This window comes from Monomorium pharaonis, chromosome 5, assembly GCF_013373865.1.
Source record: "Monomorium pharaonis isolate MP-MQ-018 chromosome 5, ASM1337386v2, whole genome shotgun sequence".
Classification (NCBI taxonomy): domain Eukaryota; kingdom Metazoa; phylum Arthropoda; class Insecta; order Hymenoptera; family Formicidae; genus Monomorium; species Monomorium pharaonis.
In genome coordinates this window covers 18,551,268-18,578,737 of record NC_050471.1, presented here as the reverse complement: position 1 = coordinate 18,578,737, position 27,470 = coordinate 18,551,268, and the positions used below count along the sequence as shown (strand labels likewise).

At 34.3% G+C, this 27,470-nt stretch overlaps 1 protein-coding gene across 1 annotated transcript in view; it reads right to left on the bottom strand.

The window, feature by feature from the left end:
- The window catches only part of LOC105832659 (intraflagellar transport protein 140 homolog), a 164,527-nt gene that overhangs the window by 43,394 nt on the left and 93,663 nt on the right, over positions 1-27,470 (bottom strand). The window contains exon 8 of the mRNA XM_036286695.1: positions 24,158-24,649. Within this exon, the coding sequence (XP_036142588.1) occupies positions 24,158-24,649 (492 nt within the window). The remainder of the gene's footprint in view (positions 1-24,157; positions 24,650-27,470) is intronic.

Genomic DNA, 27,470 nt, shown 5'->3' with positions numbered 1-27,470 from the left:
CAGTAATAAACGGACACAGTAACAAACGGACACAGTAATTGTGGCCAATAAGGGCCCGGCATATCGAAGGCAAAGTAGGGCGCGTCGCCAAGCGGCCCCCGCAGGATCTAAGATCAATCACTCGAGCTGCGGACGTTGTCTAATATTGTGCGATCTAGGTCCCGAGCTGAGATTTTGTGTGTAAGAGGACGCAGGAAGTCATCCCGATCCGGACGAGGCCGACGAGAGGGAGGCGACTTAGTGAGATGAGCGTTATGAAAATTGTAAAGCCATCGATTTTGCGGTTGGGCGACTCGCAAGAGAATCACGAACTTGAGAGAGAACTTGCTACTATCTTTTCGTCTTTAGAGTAGAGTCACGGATTTATTGCGATATCGTTGCTCGCCCGATCGCGCCCTCCTGCACGAGTTCGCTCCGTGCTGTTCTTTTTGTATTATAATTGCTTTGCGTGTGCGCCCCGATCCGCAGCCGAGTCACTTGTATTTTCGTACTATGTTCGTGTCACGAGTCATGGTCGTTAATTGTATTGTAAATTGTCGCGCATTTGTCATTCCGAAGAATCTAAGGTGTTCTTATCGCATTTGTATCGCGAATCCTCGTGTAATTGCGCTCTCGTACAATTAAATGTATTTGTCTTTCGTCGCCTCGTCGGCGAGCTGGTGATAATTGTCGCGCGCATCGTCCGCGGGATCTTATAGCACACGAAAGAGCACGAATCCGTCGCATGTTGCGCAAGCTTCCATATACTGTTCGTCCCAATCACCCTTGGCGAGACCGTTATTCTATCGGGAATTCGGCGTCCCCCAACGACGCATGGTGAAGCGTAGACAAGCTGGAGAATTTCCGCGCATGTAAAATAACTCTTCCGGTAAATATCCCGTGGCCGCGAAATATATTTCCGAACGATTGTCTGCTTGTAGCGCGCACAAGTGTTAGCCGCCGCTTGACAGAGCCTTACGATTTTGTATCGTCGGTTGTTAAATATAGTCGTTAATTTGATTGTTTAATTTACGTTGTTCTGATAGTTCTCTCGCCTTCCCGATTCCATCCACCCGCATCGAACCTTCCCCTCTGCCATTTTAGGACTGAGTAGCTGACTGTTGGAGCCGTCGAGGCCCCGGTCGTCTGTATTTTCCACGATTTTACTGGCGTAACGTAGATTTGCTGTTTTGCATAGAAAGAGTAGTACGCTCAACGTACCTGGCGCCCAAGTTCGATTTTTAACGAGAATACCGAAATTCGTTCGCCCCGATACCCGGACGGTGCAGGGCCGTGACCAGGGGCAGAAGCGAAGTTGACCGTCGCTCGCAAGCACGGTTACAGTAGTTTGCATGATTTTGTACGTTTCTGTAGCAATTTTATTATATTAAACACAAAACTTAGTTGCAGAGTCTTTGCTCCATTTTGAAAATTGTAACAACACGAAAAATCTGACAAACTTCAAATATGCACTGCACATAAACTACTAATTCGATTACAATAAGAAAAATAAGGCAGACTTATAAGACATCCTATTAATTAGTTCCTGTATTAGCAAAAAAGCGCTATAAGAAAGACCTTCATTTGCGCACAGTACAATTGGACACGTTGCAATTGCCCACCATGCTATTAGACACGACACATTGCCCACCGTTCAATTGCGCACAGTTCGTTTGGACACAGTTCGATTGGACACCGTTCGATTGGACACCTTTTGATTCGACACAGTTCGATTGCGCACCGTTCGATTGCGCACTGTTCAATTGTACACGGTTCAACTGCACACCGTTCAATTGCGCACCGTTCAATTGCACACCATTTAAGTCGCAAACCCATGTGATGCAGTAAATGCTTTACACACACACACACACACACACACACACACACACACACACACACACACACACACACACACACACACACACACACACACACACACACACACCACACGCACACGCACGCACGCACACACGCACACACGCACACGCACGCACGCACACACACGGAGAGGTGCAAGGGGGGGCCTTCGGCCTCCCTCCCGCACCCACCCCGTCCAAGTCGCTAACCCATGTACACATTGCAAATGCAGCCATAATATATGAATATTTAATATGCGTTTGATTAAACGGTGTGCAATTAAACGGTGTGCAATCGAACGGTGCGCAATCAAACGGTGCGCAATCGAACGATGTCCAATCGTACAGTGTCCAATCGAACGGTGTCCAATTGAACGGTGCTCGCTTCAAGCTATTTGAACCGAAAATGACGACGACCCATGCTCAAATGCTGTAATTTACATACACACCAAATGCAATACACACACACAGTAACAACTACAAATATGACATGTGTTACGACCCGCACTAATACAACTCAATCGACCAAAATGGCTGACCATGCAAAAAATTTACTTAGCGCCGTCTGTCCGCCGACCGACCTTAATTCAGTTTAATTTTTTGTATTAGTTGTATAAAGTCTTGGAGTTTCTATTGTGTTATCGGTGTTTGAGTTTATTAGTAAAACTCCTCTTAGCTTATATTCCTTCGAACAGTTCGAACTTCCAATCCACACACGTTCCGTTATGCCGATACGGAGCGCCAGCACCCGCCATTTCATGTCGCGTGCTTTAAGTTCCTAATCTTAGTGTTTCAATCATCCTGCAAATAACCGAAGCGGCTCGTGTAGACCGAGAAAAATGAGAATTTCTGGTTTTTTTTAACTATAAAAACAATTAGTATCAACATTTAGATTTCAATTCTTTCACTTCACTCAGTAATCATGGAGCATAGAATGCATCATGAATTTGATTGAGAAAATGTTCAGGAAATAATAAACACTGAAAAGAATCTCAATAAAAGATTATCCGAGATACTGCATATCAAAAAACGGAACAACGGTCTCAATCTTGAAACAAATATATAATTCATAAATCAAACAAATTTGTCGTTTGTTAGAAAATAGTCGTGTTCTTTATTTTTATTTATTGACATTTGGTTTATTGAAGGCAACAATTTGCATTCCTCTTTCTTATTTTAATTTGTAACACAAAACTGAACAGTTATTTACAAGCCTTGACAAGTTTTATAAATTTATGTATTTGACTGTTACGTCCTGAGGGGTCGACAAAGGACGAGCGGGAGCCGTCCTTCAGGGGGCGTAACTTGTTGACGATGGGGTTGAGATAGCGGGGACTATAGGAACGGCTGCTTGTATTTTTATTATATTGAAAAACCAAATTAATAATTTAATTACCGCTATTTTTCTGCATTAAAAAAAAATAATTCTACGTTTATTAGGAGCGGAGATAATGCTTTTTCCTTTTCCTAATTACTGTGACGTTTGTTAATAATATTAAGAGCTGAAATTTAGCTGACAAGGGAACCTCGCGAACCCGAAAATTCTGATTTTAATGAAACTTGGCATAAATGTAGAGGGAGTGAATATATGAATTTAGAAATTAAAAGTTGGTGCTTATAAACGGTTTAAAGGGTTGAAACCACCCTTCAAAAATTTTGAGTTTTTGCCTTTTCTGGATATATCTCGTAAACTAAACAAAATATTAAAAAATGTTTCATACAAAAGTTTTACTGTATATATACCTCTATTTAACTATGTTATTTATTTAAAAAAGAAATCTTTTTTTCAAAAACAAATTTTTTTTTCTTTAAAAAAAATTTTTTTTGAAAAAAATAAATATGATAGTTGAATAGAGGTATTCATGCCGTAAAACTTTTGTATGAAACATTTTTTAATATTTTGTTTAGTTTACGAGATATATCGAGAAAATGCAAAAATGTCTCAACTTTGAAGCGTGCTTTTACCCCTTCAAGCCGTTTTTGAACCAAAATAAAACATTTCTAAATTAATGTATTTACCCCCTCTACATTTATGCCAAGTTTCATTAAAATCAGAAAATTTTCTGTTTGGTCTTGTAAACGGTTTGAAGGAGTGAAACTACCCTTCAAAGGTTGAGATATTTTTACCTTTTCTCCATATATCTCGTAAACTAAACAAAATATAAAAAAATGTTTTATGCAAAAGTTTTACAGCATAAATACCTCCATTTAAATACGCTGTTTATTTTTTGAAAAAAAATTTTTTTTTTAATTAAGATAAATTTTTAATAAAATTGACTTTTATGTATATAGCATTTATAAAATAATTATACTATCTTATACTACGTTTTATTTATATCATCTATGTGTATATTATGTATGTTATATTTTATGTATGTTATAATACTATACATTTATATTATCTGCATCCCTATATGTATTAGTTTTCATCTAACAGTTGCGCAATATTAGAGTAGTCACGTTGCTTTCACACAATTCATTCTGTCTACGTCACATATTTCACATTCAAGTTTTATATTCGTCATATCACGGTATATATCATATATGAAATGGAAATCACGTATTAAAGTTTGATATCTTTATTAATGATGTTACGCGTCATTTTCACATCTGTATCAAGTCTAACGTGTGCTTGATCAGTACATCAGTATCACATCTAACGAGTGCTTGATTTTTCTGTTAGATTATTTAATTGAGCGAAGCATAATGTTACACGTAAATGTTGCGAATGTTTTTAATATGTTAATTATTTTATTTCAAATTATACATATTCCACCTATAAATGAAAGAGAAATACAATTACGTGATGTGATAGAGGATATTATAACAAATGATATTATAAGAGTGAATATGACTTATCATTTGATGTACACACTGATACTGCTTTAGAATTTTAAAATTATTGGGAAGTGGATTTACCTGACATAGAATATGTAACAAATGATGAGGAAGAATTTTTTTAAAATGATAATTGTGGTAGGGACTTCACCTTTCTGAAGCGACGTTGCACTCCTAAAAGAGAGTGTCGGCCTTTTATCACTTCTCCAATATTCGACGGCTTTCCTTTTATAGCTACTATTTAAAATTTCGTCTTCTGGTTCACAATTATATTCATTATCAGGTTCATAATCAACATTATCATTTTCTAAAAATTCTTCCACTTTATTTATTACATATTCTATGCCAGGTAAATCCACTTCCAAATAATTTTGAAATTTTAAAGCAAAATGAGTGTGTACATCAAATGATAAGTCATTCACTGCATTTGTTATAATATCCTTTATCACATCACGTAATTGTATTTCTCTTTCATTTATAGGCGTTGATAGAATATGTGTAATTTGAAATAAAATAATTAACATATTAAGAACATTCGCAACATTTATGTGTAACATTATGCTTCGCTTAATTAAAAACAATCTAACAAGAAAAATCAAGCACATGTTAGATGTGATACTGATGTACTGATCAAACACACGTTAGACTTGACACTGATGTGAAAATGACGCGTAACACCATTAATAAAGATACCAAACTTTTATTAATACGTGATTTCATATATGATACATACTGTGACATGACGAATATAAAACTTGAATGTGAAATATGTGACGTAGAGAAAATGAACACTGTGTGAAAGCAACGTGACTACTAATATTGCGCAACTGTTAGATGAAAACTAATACATATAGGGATGCAGATAATATAAATGTATAGTATTATAACATACATAAAATATAACATACATAATATACACATAGATGATATAAATAAAACGTAGTATAAGATAGTATAATTATTTTATAAATGCTATATACATAAAAGTCAATTTTATTAAAAATTTATCTTAATTAAAAAAAAAATTTTTTTTCAAAAAATAAACAGCGTATTTAAATGGAGGTATTTATGCTGTAAAACTTTTGCATAAAACATTTTTTTATATTTTGTTTAGTTTACGAGATATATGGAGAAAAGGTAAAAATATCTCAACCTTTGAAGGGTAGTTTCACTCCTTCAAACCGTTTACAAGACCAAACAGAAAATTTTCTGATTTTAATGAAACTTGGCATAAATGTAGAGGGGGTAAATACATTAATTTAGAAATGTTTTATTTTGGTTCAAAAACGGCTTGAAGGGGTAAAAGCACGCTTCAAAGTTGAGACATTTTTGCATTTTCTCGATATATCTCGTAAACTAAACAAAATATTAAAAAATGTTTCATACAAAAGTTTTACGGCATGAATACCTCTATTCAACTATCATATTTATTTTTTTCCAAAAAAATTTTTTTTAAAGAAAAAAAATTTGTTTTTGAAAAAAAGATTTCTTTTTTAAATAAATAACATAGTTAAATAGAGGTATATATACAGTAAAACTTTTGTATGAAACATTTTTTAATATTTTGTTTAGTTTACGAGATATATCCAGAAAAGGCAAAAACTCAAAATTTTTGAAGGGTGGTTTCAACCCTTTAAACCGTTTATAAGCACCAACTTTTAATTTCTAAATTCATGTATTTACTTCTTCTACATTTATGCCAAGTTTCATTAAAATCAGAATTTTCGGGTTCGCGAGGTTCCCTTGTGAGGTGTAGAGAAAGGCTGAAACTTCAATATGTTTCATTTACGAAAGCAACTGATAACAAATTCCGCTAAAACAAACATTAAAATGTAAGCGTTTTTTAACGCTTGAGCGAAAAAGCGGATGGCGCATGCGCGTCATGGCTGTTGAGCTCGCGCGCTAGCTCGCGCTGCTTAATTCGACGCGGCAGGAAAAAATCGCTTTTTCTCAGCAACTAATAGCCGGAATGAGATAATTTTTTTTATTAAAAAATATTTTTTAAAACTAATTATGATTCCATGTTTATGATAAAAAACATTTTTTAAATTATTCATAAAAAAATAAGTAATTTTATTATAATTTTCTTAATACTAATTTATATAATATTATTTTTAAATAATTTTGTATTTACATAATATAATGTATTGCATATAATTTTTTTATCAACTATCGATCTGTTATAAATAAAAATAATTATGCAACTTCCTAATTGTTGACAAATAATGAAATTAAACATAAATAGTAAAACTATTGTAACCGACGCCTTTTTACGGAAATATTTTCATTTTTTTGCCATTATTTTCATCGTCACTACTCTCATCATCACTGTCAACGTTAATGTCGTTAATGTCGTTATCGTCAGTGTTTTCATTCTGCACTCTCGAGTTGTCAAATTCTAAAGGTCATAGATCATTTGTTTCGCATTCGATATCAAAATTTAAATCATTTTCTTCCGGTACTTGTACAGATATATTTTCATATAATATTTGTACGTGATGAACCGTGACAACCAGCACATAAATGTGAACATCGTAGACCACGTTTCCTACAGCCGCAAGATTTTGTTTTGCATCCGGATTCACATCTGCAGGTCATTGTTTGAAGCACCTCTTCAGGCATAAGTGATTCATCAGTATGTTTCGGTTGAAGTCCATTAACAGTTAATTTCCACCCTCACTGCTGTGCATTTACATCATTTCCAAGCCACATTTGTATTTGACAAAAAGTGCGTAAAGAATGTTATTTTGCAGCTCCTTCGGTTGGAGGTAATGATTCTAATTAAAAAATTTTTTTAAGGGTGGATTTTTGAAAATGTACAAATCTTAGATTGTTTAGCGATTGTTTTTCTTTTTTTGTGCTATACAGCTTAGCTATAATTTCAATACCACTCCGATGTATTTCTTGTTGAGTCGAATTTATGTCATAAAATTTTTTTACGTGAGTCAATAAATGATTATTATTAAGTAAAGTTTTTATAAGCTTGCTTTTTGCTTGTTTATAAAAAGAAGTCGTGATATCACATCCGGTAAATGCATGTAAAAACATTATATATTCTTTTAAGTCTTTATATTTGAAACAATTATTCGAATAAAATTGTTGGGCTACTTTGCCTTTGTTGGGTTTTAAAAAGAAAATGTTGCTATTTTTTGGAGATAATTGAGTCAGTAAAACTAGTAGATCCACATCTTCTCCCACGATTACAACATTATTGTTATTATTTTTAACAGTAATGGCGGAATTAACAATTACAGTGTCGGCATCTTCTTTTGCGATTTTTATGGAACAACCTGCAGTTCCTCACATAATAAAGAAATTAAATTTTTTTTATTTTTTCCACTTGATAAAAATATTTCTTGTGAAAATGAAATTTTTGTATTTTTATCAAAATTTATGTCTCGACCAAAAGTTTTATTTTTTCGGCGCAAGCGCTCAACAGATTTTGTTCCATTAGAAGAATATCCATCAAATACAACACAGCAATTTTGTGAATAGTATTTTACAACATAATTTACATATTGTTTTAATATAGCATCAACAGTCTCGTTAATATGCCAAACTACTCGATGAAGGAGGAATCCACCATCAATAATATAATATACATTTTCTGTTGGTATTGTCGGAAGGGTAGTAAAATTTTCATAAAAAACTGATTTTCGTGTTTTTCGCATTCCTCCTTCATCGAACAATGATATCGAATAAGGAGCCAGTTCATAATTTAAAAAAGTTTTCATATCATTCTTACATTTAATGTTCAATGAGAGGCGCTGAAAAATTAATGTCGGATCAATGACTTCAACTTCATTATTGATTTTAATTGAAGAAGTAACTGTTTTCAGTGGTATTACTTAATTTTTTCGCTGAAGTTTTACGGTGCTAAAATTTTGACCAATAATTTTGTCAATTGCAGAAGTACCTAATGCAAGAGCTTTGTAACTATTTATTGTATCATCGCCGATTACCCGGGTATAAATGGAAACTATATTATTTGTTATAGGAAATGGGTCGTGATTATTAGAAAATTGAAGCAATTTTTGTAAATCTGTATTGTCTCTGCATATTCGTGACGTTCTAATGTCAATGTGTTGTTCTGAAGTGGAATATAAAATTCGACAAAATTTTTCTATTGCATCTGATATTTCAACAAGTACAATTATTGAAAGAATCCATTTACAAGCAACACTATCTGTAATACCACGGCCGTGCGTTAATCCTCCACTACTTTTCATTGGTCTCATCAACATGTTCTATAGTTATATCTGACCATATGCCCGAACGATATTTGTCGGTACGTCTAATGGTGAAATATCCTGCATTAGTATATCTTTCGAATTCAAAAATAGACATAAAATTTTCTAATTCGTACATTTGTTGAAGATATAAATGGCCTGATTTTGCATAAGAAAAATGCCCACTTGCGTGAAAAAAAGGTAACATTTTCTGCATACTTTTTAAGTAAAGCATCCAATTACCTGTTCTTTCCGCTTGTATAAATTGTTTTGCAATTTCAATCATAGTATATTGAACCCATAATTCAGCAGTCGGTCCGTTATTTTGTAAAATTTTTACTTGAAAAATAAATTTATTTTTTATTTCTTGAAACGGTTTATTTTCTATTGCAGATTTAAAATGATCTGTGTCTACTTCATTTAAAACTTGTTCTAAGACATTCATTTCGCATTCAGTCAAATTTAAGGAAGTTAAAATAATATCTGCTAAAACTGCTTGAACTAAAAGATGACCTCTAACAGCTCTCGAAAATGCGTGACCAGATAAGGCCTTTTCAGCTGAATTTTGAGCATATATCTCACGAAAAGCCTCTTTTAGTCCACTCCTGGCCATTATATAGCCTATTGAACTGAGAAATGACATCAGTATATGAAAGCCCCCAAGTCTTACAATTACAGAATTTATATTTGCTTCATTGTCTGTGCCTTTTGAACAAACAATAATTTCTTGAGTTTTCTCATATAATGGTTGATCAAATGTAACAAAAATATGTTTTTGGTTATTAGCTTTACACTTATTGTCAGCTTCGAGTAATACCGTTAAAATTGTGTCATATTGGCTAGGCGGAGCATTAACAAATGGCAAAGGAATAATTTTTGATAAACAATACTCGCGTATTTCTGTGCACACTTCCATAAATCCATTCCAACCCGGTTTTTTCAGGATTAATGCGTTTACCATAAAACCATAAAAAGTCTATGGAACTTACGTCAATATCATGTGTAACAGAATTTGCCAAATTGAGATTTTTAATAAGAATGTTTTCGCGTCCCATAGAAGTGCCTTTTTGAAAATGTTTTAGAGGAATAAAACCAAATCGACTGACAGATTCTGCAGGTAGAAGTTTTTGCAATCTTACGATTTTATTATTAGACCTTACTGATGAAGCGAGAGAAACGCACATTATGCCGCCCATAGAGTGGAAAGTATTTCGTCCATCTATTGTATTTGTGTTATGGTCAGCATTATCGAATACACATTGTATATAAGAATCACTCAGATCATAATGTTGAGGATCATGTATAATTGATGATTCAAAGAGATGATTAAATTATTGTTTCTTTATAAGACGCACAAAGTCCAATGTTATGCAAACTATCAATAAAAGTTTTGGATGCGTGTTTTTTATGCATCATTGTAGATAATCCTAGTAAAATTAAAGATATAAATGAACGTGGTCTTACAGAAGAAATAATACAGTGAGCATACGTGGCAATTCGATTATCCCACTTTTTAGTATCTATTTTTTTTTATTAGTTTTAATAAAAATTTCAAGAAATAATTTTAAATTTTCCGGTATTACCGAGTAAATATTTTCTAAGAAGCAGTTAGGGGCTGCATAATAATTAAGATCATAATGTGATCTAATTTCCTGAAGGATGATATGTGCTGCAGTTTGTATTATTTTACGCTTTTCTTCTTCATTATCTGAACAATTATTGTACCACTCATTTGACAAAATTTTATCTTTTATGTCAATGAAACAAATAATATAATCATTTTTTACAGTGTATATAACTATTTCATTTCCTAATTTTCAAGCAACTTTTCTTTAATATACTTGACAGAACATTTCTCGCCTTCATATTGATCGAGAATGTAACTTAAGGAAAATTGACATTTCTCTATGTTTTCCATCAAATAATTTATTACAAATTGCAAAACGTCAGAGATTGACTGCTTACCAGGATGTTCCACCTGATTACTCGGTCGATTATTGTAAAATCGCGTAATGCAATTTAAATGATAACGCGCTTGTAAATCAATTAAATTATCAACATTTTGTAATCGATCTTGAATCGCTTGATCATATTCATTGAATATTGAACGACTCTAATAATTTTTTGTCGTTTCTTTTTTACTAACAAATATCACTTTACTGTACCATTTTGACGTTTTTCTTGTTTTTTTATATAATCGCTCGATGCATCATCGCCGCAAAAAATGCACCGATTATTAAAATCGAATGACCTTGTGTCTCTCAGTGATTTGCGTTTCTTTGATGTTGTTGCAGTTCTTTTTTTTAATGCTGCGTTGATACTACTCTCCCGAACATACATCGTCTGACATTGCTTGTGTATGTTTATGATTGAATAATTCTGCAATCGCAAATGTTTCTTATCCTTTCTGCGGATTCTGGCTTTTATAAAAGAGGCGATGGAAAGCTCTTTAACGGTCGCTCTTTTATCCGGTTGAAGATCGTTGTCGCAAAGAATGCAGATTTCTGTTTCAGCTGCCATAATAACACCGTGAAAGAACATTATTTTTTGAAAATCAATAATATTCAATTTTAATAATAAATCAATTATAGAGAATTAAATGCGTTAAATAAATAATAATTATTAAAATAATTTGAAGAGATGCTAAGTTTGCGTAGTCATTATTTTAAGAAAATAGAACGCGAAAAAAACCAGAAATTTAATATTTCATTAAAATTTAAAAATTTCACTATTTGAAATTATTTAGATAACTATTAAAATTTTTTTATTTAAATACACATCGTAGAAGTACTTACTAAAATTTATCCTGATGTAGCACTGTACATTTTATACAAGAATTTTTGCATTTATTTTAAGAACGGTGACTCTTTTATTTGAGTTCTGTAAAATATCAGAAATTTATTTTAATAAATATTTAAACTATTTAACCCTCCGTTTGTACACTTATTTTCACTAACACGGTCTGTACACTGATCTCTTTTTGTCCTGTCCCTTTTTTTAAATGTTAAATACATACAAAAAATCTGAAAATATTCCTGAGTGACTATTTTCTTATTATTCTTGAGTGACTATTTTAAATTTTAATAATTATTTTGGTCATTTATTAAAAGAGAGCCAAGCTCAGTCAATCATCAGTCTTATGGTTACACAAGTGGAAAGTTTCGCTTGTTCCTTTTTGGGGCCAGTGTACAAATGGAGAGTTAAAATTTCTTATTTAAATATAAATCATATAAGTACCTACCAAAATTTATGTTGATGCAACACTAGACACGTTATACAGGAAAAAAAAATTTTGCTCTGCAACCGTGAGACGATACAAGGCGAGTACAATTGTTTTTCTTATTTACTTCGGCAACGGTTTCACAAGTGCAATTGTTTTTCTATTATTTCTTCGGCAACGGTTTCTACATTCAGTCGAAAAAAAAGCGGTACACTTAAAATTTGTCAAAAAATCACTAAACTTCTAATGACGATAACTCCGCGAGTATTAAAGATAGAAAGGTTTCTAAAAAAAGAAATTAAAGCTTCAAATGTCTACTTTAAGAAGCGATTTAGTAAAATTTTGCGTAATAATTTTTTTTTAAATGGCGTGTGACAAAGCGAGAGCATGCAAAATTGAAAAATATTGGTCCGAGTTTGCGACGATCCATGACGTGAGGCAAGTATCGCAACTTGATGGGATAAAAAGCATGCGATAGTACAGAGTTTCCCCTTCAAAATGCTTTTTTACTCGTCTCGATAAGATGATTTTTCGCTGAGATATGCGCATTTAAAGTAAAAAACTGCTTTTTTATTCAAATGAGCATATCTCAGCGAAAAATCATTGTATCGAAACGAGTAAAAAAGCATTTTGAAGGGGAGACTCTGTACTATCGCTTTTTATCCCATTAAGTCGCGACACTTGCCTCTTGCCATGGATCGTCGCAAACTCGGATCAATATTTTTCAATTTCGCGGGTTTTTGCTTTGTCATACGCCATTTTGAAAAAAACGTATCACACATAACTTTGATATAAAATTTATTTAAGTGGCAATCCGAATCTTGAAAATGCTTTTCGAAAACCTTGCTAGCTGTATTAGATGCTGAGATATTCAATTTTGAATTTTTAACAATGCCCAATTTTAATGGGAGCGTCCCAGATGCGCACAGTAATAAACGGACACAGCAGGCTGAGTGAAACGGACACAGTAACAAACGGACACAGACCAAACGGACACAGTAATAAACGGACACAGTAACAAACGGACACAGACCAAATGCGCACGAACCAAATGCACACGGACCAAATGCGCACGGACCAAATGCAATCCATGTACATTGCAAGCAGAGTAAAGTCCACATAGGTTAGCGACTTGGACGAGGTAGGTGCGGGAGAGGGGCCGAAGGCCCCCCTTACACCCGCTCCCCGTGTGTGTGTGTGTATGTGTGTGTGTGTGTGTGTGTGTGTGTGTGTGTGTGTGTGTGTGTGCGTGCGTGCGTGCGTGCAAAGCATTTACTGCATCACATGAGTGTGCGACTTTCCGTGTATGCGTTTGGTCCGTGCGCATGTACAGTGTGCGCATTTGGTCTGTGTCCGTTTCGCTGTGTGCGCATTTGGTCTGTGTCCGTTTCGCTCTGTGCGCATTTGGTCTGTGTCCGTTTGTTACTGTGTTTGTTTCGCACTGTGTCCGTTTGTTACTGTGTCCGTTTCGCACTGTGTCCGTTTATTACTGTGTCTGTTTGGTCTGTGTCTGGTTGTACTGTGTCCGTTTCACTAAGCTTGCTGTGTCCGTTGATTACTGTGCGCATCTGGGACTCACTCATTTTAATTATTGCAAGAATAAAAATTCCGGGTTTTACTAACAACTATAGTTAGTCTTTATTTTAAAGCTCGAAACCGTCCTCGGATTGTGAGCGTTCGACGTGCATGTGCTTGTGTGTTGTGTAGCTGACTTACCACGGAATTTTACTACTCGCATTAACACAAGCAAATCTGAGTAGTTACGCGAACGAAGCTTCCCCCTTAGGGAATTTTGATATTTGATTTTACCACGAAAGTTCATTGAAGAAGTTCATTGGGCTGTATCAGTTCCAGGAACTGCGATATCTAATAAAAATAGACGACTTTCATCTGACTATTTCTTATTAAAAGGTTTTACAGTCGGCATTAGCGTTACCCAATGTGCATCACGGGGGGAGGTTGCGCGATCGGAAAAAACAAACATCCGCGAGCACCTTCTCATTTGCTTAGATACGTCCGTACGTGCGTACGTACATACACATACGCCAGGAGGATTTGTTTACTTTGGCGCGTTTGCTTAAACCAGTGCTCGGAACACTAAATAATGTCTCGACTTTTAACAAAATTGAAAATAATGTGTCATTAAAACCCACTTCTATTGCTGAAACAAATTCTTTTGACATACTTTTCAAAACATGTGTTAGAACATGCCCAGTTTTATGTGTTAAAAGTGGAGACATTATTTACAGTGTTCCAAGCACTCCCCCCCCTCTCTACACTTCCCCCTCTCTCTCCTTCTCTTCCTCTCTCCCTCTCCCTCCCTCCCCCTTCTCACTATCTCTCTCTCTCTCTCTCTCTCTTACGCATAGACTCACGCTTATACTCCCTCGCGCTCACACACACACACACACACACACACACACACACACACACACACACACACACACACACACACACACACACACACACACACACACACACACACACTCACAAAACGGCACTTTTTAGAGCTCCATGATATGCAAATTCCGATCGCGCAACTTCCCCCGTGGTGCACATTGGGTAACGCTAATGCCGACGGTAAAACCTTTTAATAAAAAATAGTCAGATGAAAGTCGTCTATTTTTATTAGATATCGCAGTTCCTGGAACTGATACAGCCCAATGAACTTCTTCAATGAACTTTCGTGGTAAAATCAAATATCAAAATTCCCTAATGGGGAAGTTTCGTTCGCGTAACTACTCAGATTTGCTTGTGTTAATGTGAATAGTAAAATTCCGTGGTAAGTCAGCTACACAACACACAAGCACATGTACGTCGAACGCTCACAATCCGAGGACGGTTTCGAGCTTTAAAATAAAGACTAACCATAGTTGTTAGCAAAACCCGGAATTTTTATTCTTGCAATAGTTAAAATTGGGCATTGTTAAAAATTCAAAATTGAATATCTCAGCATCTAATACAGCTAGCTAGGTTTTCGAAGAAGCATTTTCAAGATTCGTATTGCTACTTAAATAAATTTTATATCACAGTTATGTGTGATACGTTTTTTCAAAATGGCGTATGACAAAGCGAAAACACGCGAAATTGAAAAATATTGATCCGAGTTTGCGACGATCCATGGCAAGAGGCAAGTGTCGCGATTTAATGGGATAAAAAGCATGCGATAGTACAGAGTCTCCCCTTCAAAATGCTTTTCTACTCGTTTCGATATGATGATTTTTCGCTGAGATATGCTCATTTGAATAAAAAAGCAGTTTTTTACTTTAAATGCGTATATCTCAGCGAAAAATCATCGTATCGAGACGAGTAAAAAAGCATTTTGAAGGAGAAACTCTGTACTATCGCATGCTTTTTATCCCATCAAGTTGCGATACTTGCCTTACGCCATGGATCGTCGCAAACTTGGACCAATATTTTTCAATTTCGCATGCTCTCGCTTTGTCATACGCCATTTAAAAAAAAAATTATTACGCAAAATTTTACTAAATCGATTCTTAAAGTAGACATTTGAAGCTTTAATTTCTTTTTTTAGAAACCTTTCTATCTTTAATACTCGCGGAGTTATCGTCATTAGAAGTTTAGTGATTTTTTGACAAATTTTAGGTGTACCGCTTTTTTTCGACTGAGTGTATTTACTTTGAAATGTTTATTATGTAAGGAAGCGCAAATCATTAAAAGACACAAGTACATTTTATTTTAACAATGGGTGAATTTTGTACGGCGACGATACATCGAGCGATTATATAAAAAATCAAGAAAAACATTGAAAAAGGGGCAGCAAAGTAATATTTGTAAGTAAAAAACGAAACGGCAAAAAATTTATTAAATCGGCTAAAAAAACATTCAACATTGAATGAAGATGACCAAGTATTCAAGATCGATTACAAAATGTTGATGATTTAACATTCCAATTATGTGCAATATATTATATTATGTGTACATTATGTATAAGTACAAAATTATTTTATAACATTATATAAATTATTTTATAATATATAATATATTATATAAATAAGTATTAAAAATATTATAATAAAATTACTTAATTAAGAATGATAAGAATGATATGAAAACTTTTTTAAATTATGAACTGGCTCCTTATCCGATATCATGGTTCGATGAAGGAAGAATGCGAAAAACACGAAAATCAGTTCTTTATGAAAATTTTACTACCCTTCTGACAATACCAACAGAAAATGTATATTATATTATTGATGGTGGATTCGTCCTTCATCGAATAGTTTGGCATATTAACGAGACTGTTGATGCTATATTAAAACAATATATAAATTATGTTGTAAAATACTATTCACAAAATTGCTGTTGTATTTGATGGATATTCTTGTAATGGAACAAAATTTGTTGAGCGCTTGCACCGAAAAAATAAAACTTTTGGTCGAGACATAAATTTTGATAAAAATACAAAAATTGCATTTTCACAAGAGATATTTTTATCAAGTGGAAAAAATAAAAAAAATTTAATTTCTTTATTATGTGAGAAACTGCAGGTTGTTCCATAAAAATCGCAAAAGAAGATGCCGACACTGTAATTGTTAATTCTGCCATTACTGTTAAAAATAATAACAATAATGTTGTAATTGTAGGAGAAGACGTGGATCTACTAGTTTTACTGACTCAATTATCTCCAAAAAATAGCAACATTTTCTTTTTGAAACCCAACAAAGGCAAAGTAGCCCAACAATTTTATTCGAATAATTGTTTCAAATACAAAGACTTAAAAAAATATATGTTTTTACATGCATTTACCGCATGTGATACCACGTCTTCTTTTTACAAACAAGGAAAAAGCAAGCTTATAAAAATTTTACTTAATAATAATCATTTATTGACTCACGTAAAAAATTTTGACATAAATTCGACTCAACAAGAAATACATCAAAGTGGTATTGAAATTATAGCTAAGCTGTATAGCACAAAAAAAGCAAAACAATCGCTAAACAATCTAAGATTTGTACATTTTCAAAAATCCACCCTTAAAAAAATTTTTTAATTAGAATCATTACCTCCAACCGAAGGAGCTGCAAAATAACATTCTTTACGCACTTTTTGTCAAATACAAATGTGGCTTGGAAATGATGTAAATGCACAGCAGTGAGGGTGGAAATTAACTGTTAATGGACTTCAACCGAAACATACTGATGAATCACTTATGCCTGAAGAGGTGCTTCAAACAATGACCTGCAGATGTGAATCCGGATGCAAAACAAAATCTTGCGGCTGTAGGAAACATGGTCTACGATGTTCACATTTATGTGCTGGTTGTCACAGTTCATCATGTACAAATATTGAAAATATATCTGTACAAGTACCGGAAGAAAATGATTTAAATTTTGATATCGAATGCGAAACAGATGATCTACGTCTTTTAGAATTTAACAACTCGAGAGTGCAAAATGAAAACACTGACGATAACGACATTAACGACATTAACATTGACAGTGATAATGAGAGTAGTGACGATGAAAATAATGGCAAAGAAAGTGAAAATATTTCTGTAAAAAGGCGTCGGTCACAATAGTTTTACTATTTATGTTTAATTTCATTATTTGTCAACAATTAAGAAGTTGCATAATTATTTTTATTTATAACAGATCGATAGCTGATAGAAAAATTGTATGCAATACATTATATTATGTAAATACAAAATTATTTAAAAATAATATTATATAAATTAGTATTAAAAAAATTATAATAAAATTACTTACTTTTTTATGAATAATTTAACAAATGTTTATTATAAACATGCAATCATAACTAGTCTTAAAAAATATTTTTTAATAAAAAAAATAATCTCATTCCGTCCATTAGTTGCTAAGAAAAAGCAATTTTTTCCTGCCGCGTCAAATTGAGCAGCGCAAACTGGCGCGCGAGCTCAACAGCCATGCTGCGCATGCGCCATCCGCTCTTTCGCTCAAGCGTTAAAAAACACTTACATTTTAATGTTTGTTTTAGCGGAATTTGTTATCAGTTGCTTTCGTAAATGAAACATATTGAAGTTCCAGCCTTTCTCTACACCTCAGCTAAATTTCAGCTCTTAATATTATTAACAAACGTCACAGTAATTAGGAAAAGGAAAAAGCATTATCTCCGCTCCTAATAAACGTAGAATTATTTTTTTTTAATGCAGAAAAATAGCGGTAATTAAATTATTGATTTGGTTTTTCAATATAATAAAAATACAAGCAGCCGTTCCATTTGTTTATAAAAAAAAATAAACGTTTTTGTTTAAAGCCTTTTTTAAACAATTTAATATAAAAATTTCACTTTCAAGTGTACATGAAAGTATAATTCTTAACGAGTAAAACGCACCCTCGCAAGATAATGTACGATGACTCCACGTTGTAGAGTAACGTTGCAAAGAAAGCGTATTTTTAAATAACAAATAGCTTTGTGCCAAAAGTTATAAATGTTTTGGGCTAAAATTTTCAGGACTTTTAGAAAATAGTAAACGCTACTATTTAAGCCCTGTCACAAGAATTTGCCATCACTTGTTCATTAGTTATTAACACTTTTTAAAAAGGCAAATTTTAGCAGTTTTTAATTTTTTTCTCCTTAAAAAATAAACCAATTGAAACGTTCGACGGTTTATTTAATAGATATTTTTAATACCTATAAACTCATATTTTTTGTTTTTTGCCAACAGTAATGAATTTTTTTTTTTATTGCCAAAAAACGAAAATTTGCATATTCTTTCATTTTTTAAACAATGATTCCCAACTTTTTCCAAGTTGAATTTTTGTTTAATATGTTTGTAGGATTTTTCAGAATAAGAATCTGCAATAAAAGTGCCTCTTAAATTTTTTCTCAAAAAAAATCTAATTTTCCTGTATTAAATGTACACTGGAACCCTTCGTTAGCGTACTCCGCGTTAGCGGAAACTATCCCCTCCATATGCACTCGGCCCACATGAGTAGCGTGTGTGGGGGATAGCAATGAGCAATGCAGTCGCGTATTTCACGGAGTGGGAGTGAAACCAAGCAATAGGAGATAACCCCGCGTTAGCGGACGAAAGCCCCGAACAGTCCGCTAACGCGGGGTTCCAGTGTATATGCCTCCATTCCTGTAGCGCACTCGGTAGTGATAAAAGAAGAGTACACAAATCTAAAAACAGTTCTTGAAAAAATTAAATACACAGAACATAGCAAATTTGTGGGAATCTGAAAATTGACGGCACATTATTGGGTCAACAATCAGGTTACATAAAAAATCCGTGTTTCCTACGTGAATGGGATAGTGGAGATCGAAAGAACCATTACATAAGAAAAGAATGGCTAACAAGGACATCTTTGCAACTTGGGTCTAAAAACATCATAAATGAACCGTTAGTTGAACCTTCAAAAGTTCTTCTTCCATCTCTTCATATCAAATTAGGACTCATGAAACAATGGGTAAAAGCTTTGAATAAAAAAGGTGAATACTACCACTATTTACAAGAAAAATTTCCTAACATCTCTGATGCAAAATTGCAGGAAGGAATTTTCGATAGACCTCAAATACGTAAAATGTTGAGGGACGACAATTTTGTCACCAAAATGAATAAAGACGGAAGAGCAGCATGGCTAAGTTTCAAAGGTGTAACAGAAAATTTGCTAGAAAACTACAAAAATCCAAATTACAGAGAAAGGGTAGCGGAAATGATAGAGAACTATAGAAAACTAGGTTGCTTAATAAATCTTAAGTTGCATTTCTTGAATTCTCATGTCAATTACTTCCCAGGAAATCTAGGTGATTATAGTGAAGAACAGGGCGATAGATTTCATCAGGACATCAAGGAGACGTAGAATCGATATCAAGGTAAGTGGGATCCCACATAGAAATTGGCATTCAGTGAATGTCCAATGAACGTCCATTAAACCTCCATATATCCATGGGACGTCTATGTCCATGGTGGAAGTCAAATGGACGTCCATTAGAGGTCTAGTAAACTTCCTTAGCTTCATTGGAGGTTTACCTCCATGGCAGAAGTTAGATAGACGTCCATTAGAGATTCAGTAAACTTCCATGGCTCCATTGGAGGTTTACCTCCATGGTAGAAGTTAGATAGACATCCATTAGAGATCCATTAAACATCCATAGCTTCATTGGATGTTTTCTTCTATGGTGGAAGTTAGATAGACATCTATTAGGGATCCATTAAACTTCCATAGCTCTATGGAACATTTACTTCCATGGTGGAAATTACCCAGACAACACGCTTGTCAGAATGAAAACTTTAAGAGAACTTTTTTAAGAAAACATTTAAATATCTTGGAAATAATGTCAAAATGGTAACATTTATCAGAGACGTTTACTAACACAGGTCTTTGAGATATCTCATTGAGGAGTTTCATTTAAGTTTCTTGAAAATGTTATCCTGATGACATCAACTAAATGATATCAGCTTAATGTCTCATAAAAAATATCACAATGCTGTTCGATTTTTGAGCCATCCATGCGCGTCGTAGTTAACTCAGAAATTACACAACACTATAACATTCTGAATGAGAGATCCATTTAATATTAAAAAAAAAATCATAAAGATACTGTTTTCAAAAATAACGGTTTGTCCACAATTACTGTGCACAAAAAAATGCACAAAATCTAATTCATCATGTACTGAACAAAAACAGGATAATAAATGTACTATTCAATTTTTCTTAGAATATATGATCTATATAGTTAACCATCTAATTAACCATTTGAACGTTTCAAAGTATTAATGCTAAATAGATCATTTTCATCAAATTATTAAGGTTATGGGAAAAGATAAATTTAACAATGAAATTAATAAGTAAATAAATTAATGCTATTTACTTTTAATGTTTTGCAAAATTTAATTGCTTTTATAAAAAATAATATAATTGCGTCAGTTTATATTAACATATAGGTATATGTAGACAATAACAAGTACCCATATCGATGAGTCAAATTGACGTAGCAGATAGAGTACAAGGTTCGTAATCCTAAGGTCCCGGGTTCAAAACCCACCAGCTCCAAGTAAGAATAAAATAAAATAATTTAAATTTAATTAATTAATAAAAATTTGTCCTAAATTTAGTATGTACTGTTGATAAAAATAATTTTAAAAAAATGAAATTTTTATTTAAAATTTTTATTTCGTCAATTATCTATCGAGGCTCCATGAAGCCTCTATTAATGATCCACAAAACATCTGCCAGTCATCCATCGAGGTTTCGTGAAGCCTCTATCAATAATCCATACAATGTCTAATAGACCTCTTTGACGACGTCTAATGGAGGTCTAATAGACGTACGCAGTGTGGAACTGTGGATTTCTAATGGCTCTATATTGGACGTCTAATGGACGTCCACTGGAAGTTCAAACTTCCATGGCAGACGTCTAATGGACGTCTATTGCAGGTTTCATTTCTATGTGGGATGTAAACATGATGGCTGATTTCTGCTGGACGCTCAACGAGATGTCTCTGTGAAAGGGAAGACACGTAAGAGAAAGCCATTGCTCAGAACTTTTGAGAATAAAAGAGTTAGATATAATAAAAAAGGGAGTAATTTTTCTACGCTATTGATTTACAGAAACTTAGACTTGTCATACGTATTGAATTTTCTTCGAGTAATGTGGTTACGCAAGCTTGCATGCTGTGAATTATACATTTGTTACCCAAACTTTTAACAAAGTGTTTTTTTGAGGTTAGAAAAAAATAAGCCAATTCAGCAATTCTGACCTTAAATTTACATTCAGTGAGTCAAAATACATAAGGATAGACAAATCTGGTTGGCCGGACCAATATTAAAAAAAATTATTTTAAGGTGAGGTAATATGAGTTAACTTTGCAATTCTGACCTTGGATTTATCGGATTAAAATACATAAGGATTGAGTAGTTTGGTCCGCCAAATCAACCACTTTTTGTTGTGTGCCTGTGTAATTAAAGTCTCGATTATCTTATGATTCTATTAACGCGCACGGATCACGTACTGATTTTAACAATAATATAGGACGTAAAGGATGGAATAGCACTTACAGTAAGAGGTCTTCGATGTAAACTTTGTTTTATCCTTATCCGACACGTTTTTTGGGGTTGTTACGCCCGGAATACTTGAGCCTTGATAGACGGAGTAGAGCACGATTCTAAGGAATAGCGCGACGGATAGTGCGAATGCTCGAGAAAAGTATCATCTAGAGACACCTGTGTTACTGACGAGCATTCAGGGCTTCAGAGCGACTAATACTCAAAGGCTGATTTTCGTGGTTTTCGCGTTTATATACTCCAGAACTAGAAGGACCTAGGGGTACGCGGATATGGAAAAGCTCGAATTCCAGAAATTTTCCGCGACAAATAACTTATTTTTCCAAATTCGTAATTTCTAATTTTTAGCCCGATAGCCATGATATTCAGTCCAAAGGTAGGCAAGGGAGTCAGTGTTTGAATTTCCCTTGCGACTTTTTTCTCACTTTTATCACTTTTATGAGCGAAATAATTAATCCGCATATCTCAGTAATTGCTCTGTTTGTCGCCAATTCTCACGCGCCTCACGACAAAAGCAATGCTTCCGCAATGCGAGGGTATCACGCGTAAGTCTTATAGATGAATTATATTAAAATTATTATAATAAGCGAGAAACGGCGACAGTAGCATAATTAAAGTGTAGCAATTAGCGAGGGAAGGCGTACTGATTGCATCCTGACGACCTTAATAAGAAAAGATAAAAGATATTAGACTTAAAGAGATTTTTAATTTGTGTCGTTTGATTCGATGAATTCGAGCTTCTAACACGCAGAGAGAATAAAGAAATAATTTCTTTTTTAATTATAATCAGGTTAATACGCAGGATAATACGCATAGGAGCGCATACTGCGCACGTGACGCTCCCTCAAGCGCGCGGGAGTTCGTGAGGGAGGGAAATGCTCGGCGAAGCGGGCGGCGTGTGAGACGCGCGAGAGTCAGTGAGACGGAAAGAAAAATTTTTCCGAACGTAACATTGACCATGCTTAATTATATTTATTTATATTTATTACAGTTAATTAAATTTATTTATATTTATTGTAAATTATATCATAGCACATTTACACTTTGCGCCTCTGCTACTTCAAAACTGTAATCTTGAGGTGAATTTATTGGAACTTTTAAGTCAGATAATCGAAATATACTAATTTATTCCGATATACATTTAATCCGATATACAACCAGCTAAGAAACCGGCTAAGAAAATTCAACTTTGTTCTGGATTACAGTAACTTTCTTATTTATATCTCACAAAATATAGTTTGCATTTGTATCTCATTTTTTATATTAAGTACTGAAGATGGTTTAAAAGAAACGTTTTCAATTGTAACTTATCGATTCAATAAATTGATATGCGTTATTTGTAATTCATCGATTTAGTTTAATTAAATTATATTGTAATAAAAACGTTAAATTGATAAGTTGTTATTGTTTTGTTGCGTACTGATAACCATGCTGACTCATTACAGCCCCATTTTTTTCAGCACTTTTTGTAATTACACAGCTACACAAAAAAAGTAGCCTGTATGCCAAACCCATGTATTCCTATGGATTTTGGTCTGCTGAATCCAAGTCTGATGTCAGAATTACTAGATTGGTTTGCTGTTTCAAGGAAACCCTCAAAAAAGCTCAAAAATCCACAAAACACTTTCACTAATGTTTTTTCGAGATTTCCTTAAAACAGCGAACCAATCCACCAATTCTGACATCAGATTTAGATTCAGCAGGCCAAAATCGATAGGAATACATAAGTCTGGTATACAGGCAAAACCACTTTTTTGTGTAGCTTTGTTATCAGGAGTTTTTGCTAATTTTAGTCCTTTTTACTATTTTATTGAGTTCAAAAAAAGCTTCTTTTTAAGAACTTTTAAAGAGAACAATATTGAAGCAATTAAGATGCAACTTTTGTAAAAACAATTATTAATTTTTGTAAATAATGGTATTTTTAATTGCGGACTCCAATGGATGTAAGTATAGACGACGTTAAACGGAGACTGTAAATATCTTCTACAGAAATAATTAACAAACATTAATACCGTAGTAACTTACATAAAGGCTCAGTTCGACGGCTAAAATTCCTACTTGTGCTTCCAAGCTCAAGTTATTATCTTGCATTGCTTCACGCAAAGCTCGAGCGGCATTGGCTTGTTTCATGTGACCCAGACAGAGAAGTGCCATATTTAATTGCTTCGTTTTCACACACATTTTGGCTAAGCTCTTCCAGACAGCTTCATTCTTTATAGATTTAATGGCTTTAAAAGCTTCCTCCATGTTCGCCACACTAATATGATAACTAAAGTCTATCACCGCTTTTTTAGTAACAGAATCGCATTCTCCCAGTTCTTCAAAGTCTCTCATTAATAACGGTACAATTTTACTATTCCTATTCAAACTCTTTTCAGAATTTAGGATAACAATATGTGGGGAGCACACACCTAACAATCGGCAATCCTCATCGGCGATCGGTTTCACATCCTGTATTACGATACCATGATCTGAGGTTGCAAATAATGATACCAATACTACAGAAGCTTGTACAGTCTGCAAAAAAGAATATTATTTATTATATGTATAATATGGGTATATGTGTATATATACTACTGTGATAAATATATATACTACTGTGTAAAAAAAATAAGGTAAATTTTTTATTTAAACTTCGCGGGTACTATAAAATCATGAAATTATTTTTTTGTGGGTCGATAGTACTGCCTTTGACATCTATGCAGAGTTTCATGTCAATATATTCAATTGCTGCAGAGCTACACGTGTTTTTGTAAACACACAAAAGTAAGTTTTTTTATTTTTACTATGTCTGATTTTGTTGAGCAAAAAATTTCCATTAAATTTTGTTTGCGAAATGAATATTCTACCGCGGAAACGTTGAGGATGTTGCAGAAGGCCTTTGGTGACAAAGCTATGTCACAAAAAAATGTTTACAAGTAGTACAAAGAATTTGAAAGAAAGCCAAGAACGAGTTCAAGACGAACAGCGCTCTGGACGACCATCAACATCTACCGATAAAAGCCACGTCAAAAAAATCAAAGATTGGGTGCTCGAAAATCGTCGATTGACAATTAGAGACCTCACTGATGCTGCGGGCATTTCATTTGGATCAACCTAAATCATTTTAAAAGATGTTTTGTGCCTCAAACGCGTCAAATCTCTATTGGTTCCAAAAACACTCAATTTCGTCCGGGGCGCTGCTCGTCTTGAACTCGTTCTCGGCCTTCTTTCAAGCCTTGTACCACTTGTAAACATTGTTTTGCAACATAGTCTTATCACCAATGGCCTTCTGGAACATCCTCAAGATGTTGCAGACATCTGCAAGAAATGAGTGAAGAAGGATCTTGAAAGAGTCCAGTGAAGGAACAGATATAATGTTTGCAGGGAGAGAGTGCCAAAAATAGACCGCGGAGATGAAAGGAACTTCTATAAGTAGTAGTCCTGTGAAGAGGAATGTGAAAAACATGTAACAAAGAAATTGTGCGATCTGATCTCCATACTGAAGGATCAGGAGAGGTAAATAGTTCACATAAGTAAGATGAAGCCTGCAAATGGAGAATACGATAAGTTAGGCAGCCTAGAAAGTACAGTCTCCTGTTTTCAACCGAAAGCCACTCAAGATGATGTCTAAACGGCGTAATATGTTCGTCTCGCCTAAGATTAAAGATGAATCTTATACAGCAGTTAACAAGTCTTTGCAGCTTAGTATTAAGTTCCCTACTTAATCCGTGATACACAAGGCAACATTAATCAATATGTGACAGGATCAAAGTACTGACCAGTTTAATTCTAAGTTCAGTAGAAAAAGAGTTTCAGTTTCAACAACACTGGATTCTGCAACGTCATTTTCATTAAGAACTTATCTCAAACGACTACTGACTAACCCATTTAATTCATTTTGTATACTGAAAATGGCCGAAAACAATGCGCCGTTTGTAATTAACACTTGTATAAATAAAAACACTAGAAGTAATTAACATCCAGCTTTGGCTCTCGTAACACCTTTTTTGTCATCTATATTGTTTAAAGAGTTAATGATGCTTCTTGGAATAAAGAAAACCCGTACTACAGCTCTGCATCCTCAATCTGATGGTGAAGTCAAATGACAACATCAAACAATCTTAAATTATCTCGCTAAATATATTTCCGCGAATCAAAAGAATTGCGGTCTCCTATATTTCTTTTAACCTACAAATCTTCCAAACATGAGGTTACAAGGATTACTCCAACCGAATTATATTTTGCCAAGAAGCCTAGACTCCCGTTGAATTCATTTATACACAAAATCTCCTGAATTTGTATCTCAAACAGGAAAAAGTTATGTCAAGGATTTGAAAAAGAAATTGGAAGAAATTCAGATTAAAGCGAGAGTTCCAATGGAAATAAAATCTTCTCGAAGTATGATCTGAAAGCCAGATCTAATCCTTTTGAGATAGGTGGAAAAGTGTGGTTGTTTAATCCTCGAAGAAGATTCGGAACTCCTAAATTACAAAGCAATTGGGAAGATCCTTATACAATCTTAAAGAAACTTGATGAAATGGTTTATTGTATGCAAAAGTCGTTTAAACTATAAAAAAAAAATTGTTCATGCAGATAGATTAGTTCTCTTTACGGAGAGATGTTTAAGTTGGTTGAAAAAATAAAGCCCGTGGAATCAGAAAAAAAGTCTGTTGCTTGTTTTGTTTTGTTTCAGAATCATTTGTTTTGCTGAGGTTTGGTGTCACTTGAACAGTAGTAGCTGACAAAAATAAGGCAAAAAAAAAGAGTTTCACTGACAGAAGACCGTTTTGCTCACAGTTTTTGAACGTGGTTTTCCTGTGAAACTTTGGGCAAATGCCAAGACAGAGACTTGGGAGTCCTTTTGGACTGCAAGAGGTATGTAGTCAATCCCCCCCCCCCTTTGTCCAAAGTGCAAGTAAGGGCGCAAGATTTTAGAGAAGGATGAAGCGTCAAAGGAAAGAGGAAGAGGGGGACGAGCGAAAATCTTTGCTGAAGAAAGTTGCAATTTAATACGACGCTCAGGAGGTTGATCACTTCCACGAAGGAGTTGTACGAAAAAGGCAGCCAGCGAGAAGGAAAGATACCGACGCTCGGTAACCTGTAGCTTCAACTGGGAGTATCCCGTTTGGACATGTAATGATTGGACAACGCGCGATTGGACACCACACGATTGAACACCGCATTATTGGACACTGCATAATGGACACCACACGATTGGACACACACACACACACACACACGCACACACACACACACTTTACATGGGTTAGCGACTTGGACGGGGTGGGTGCGGGAGGAGGGCCGAAAGCCCCCTTTGCACCACCGTGTGTGTGTGTGTGTGTGTGTGCGCGCGCGC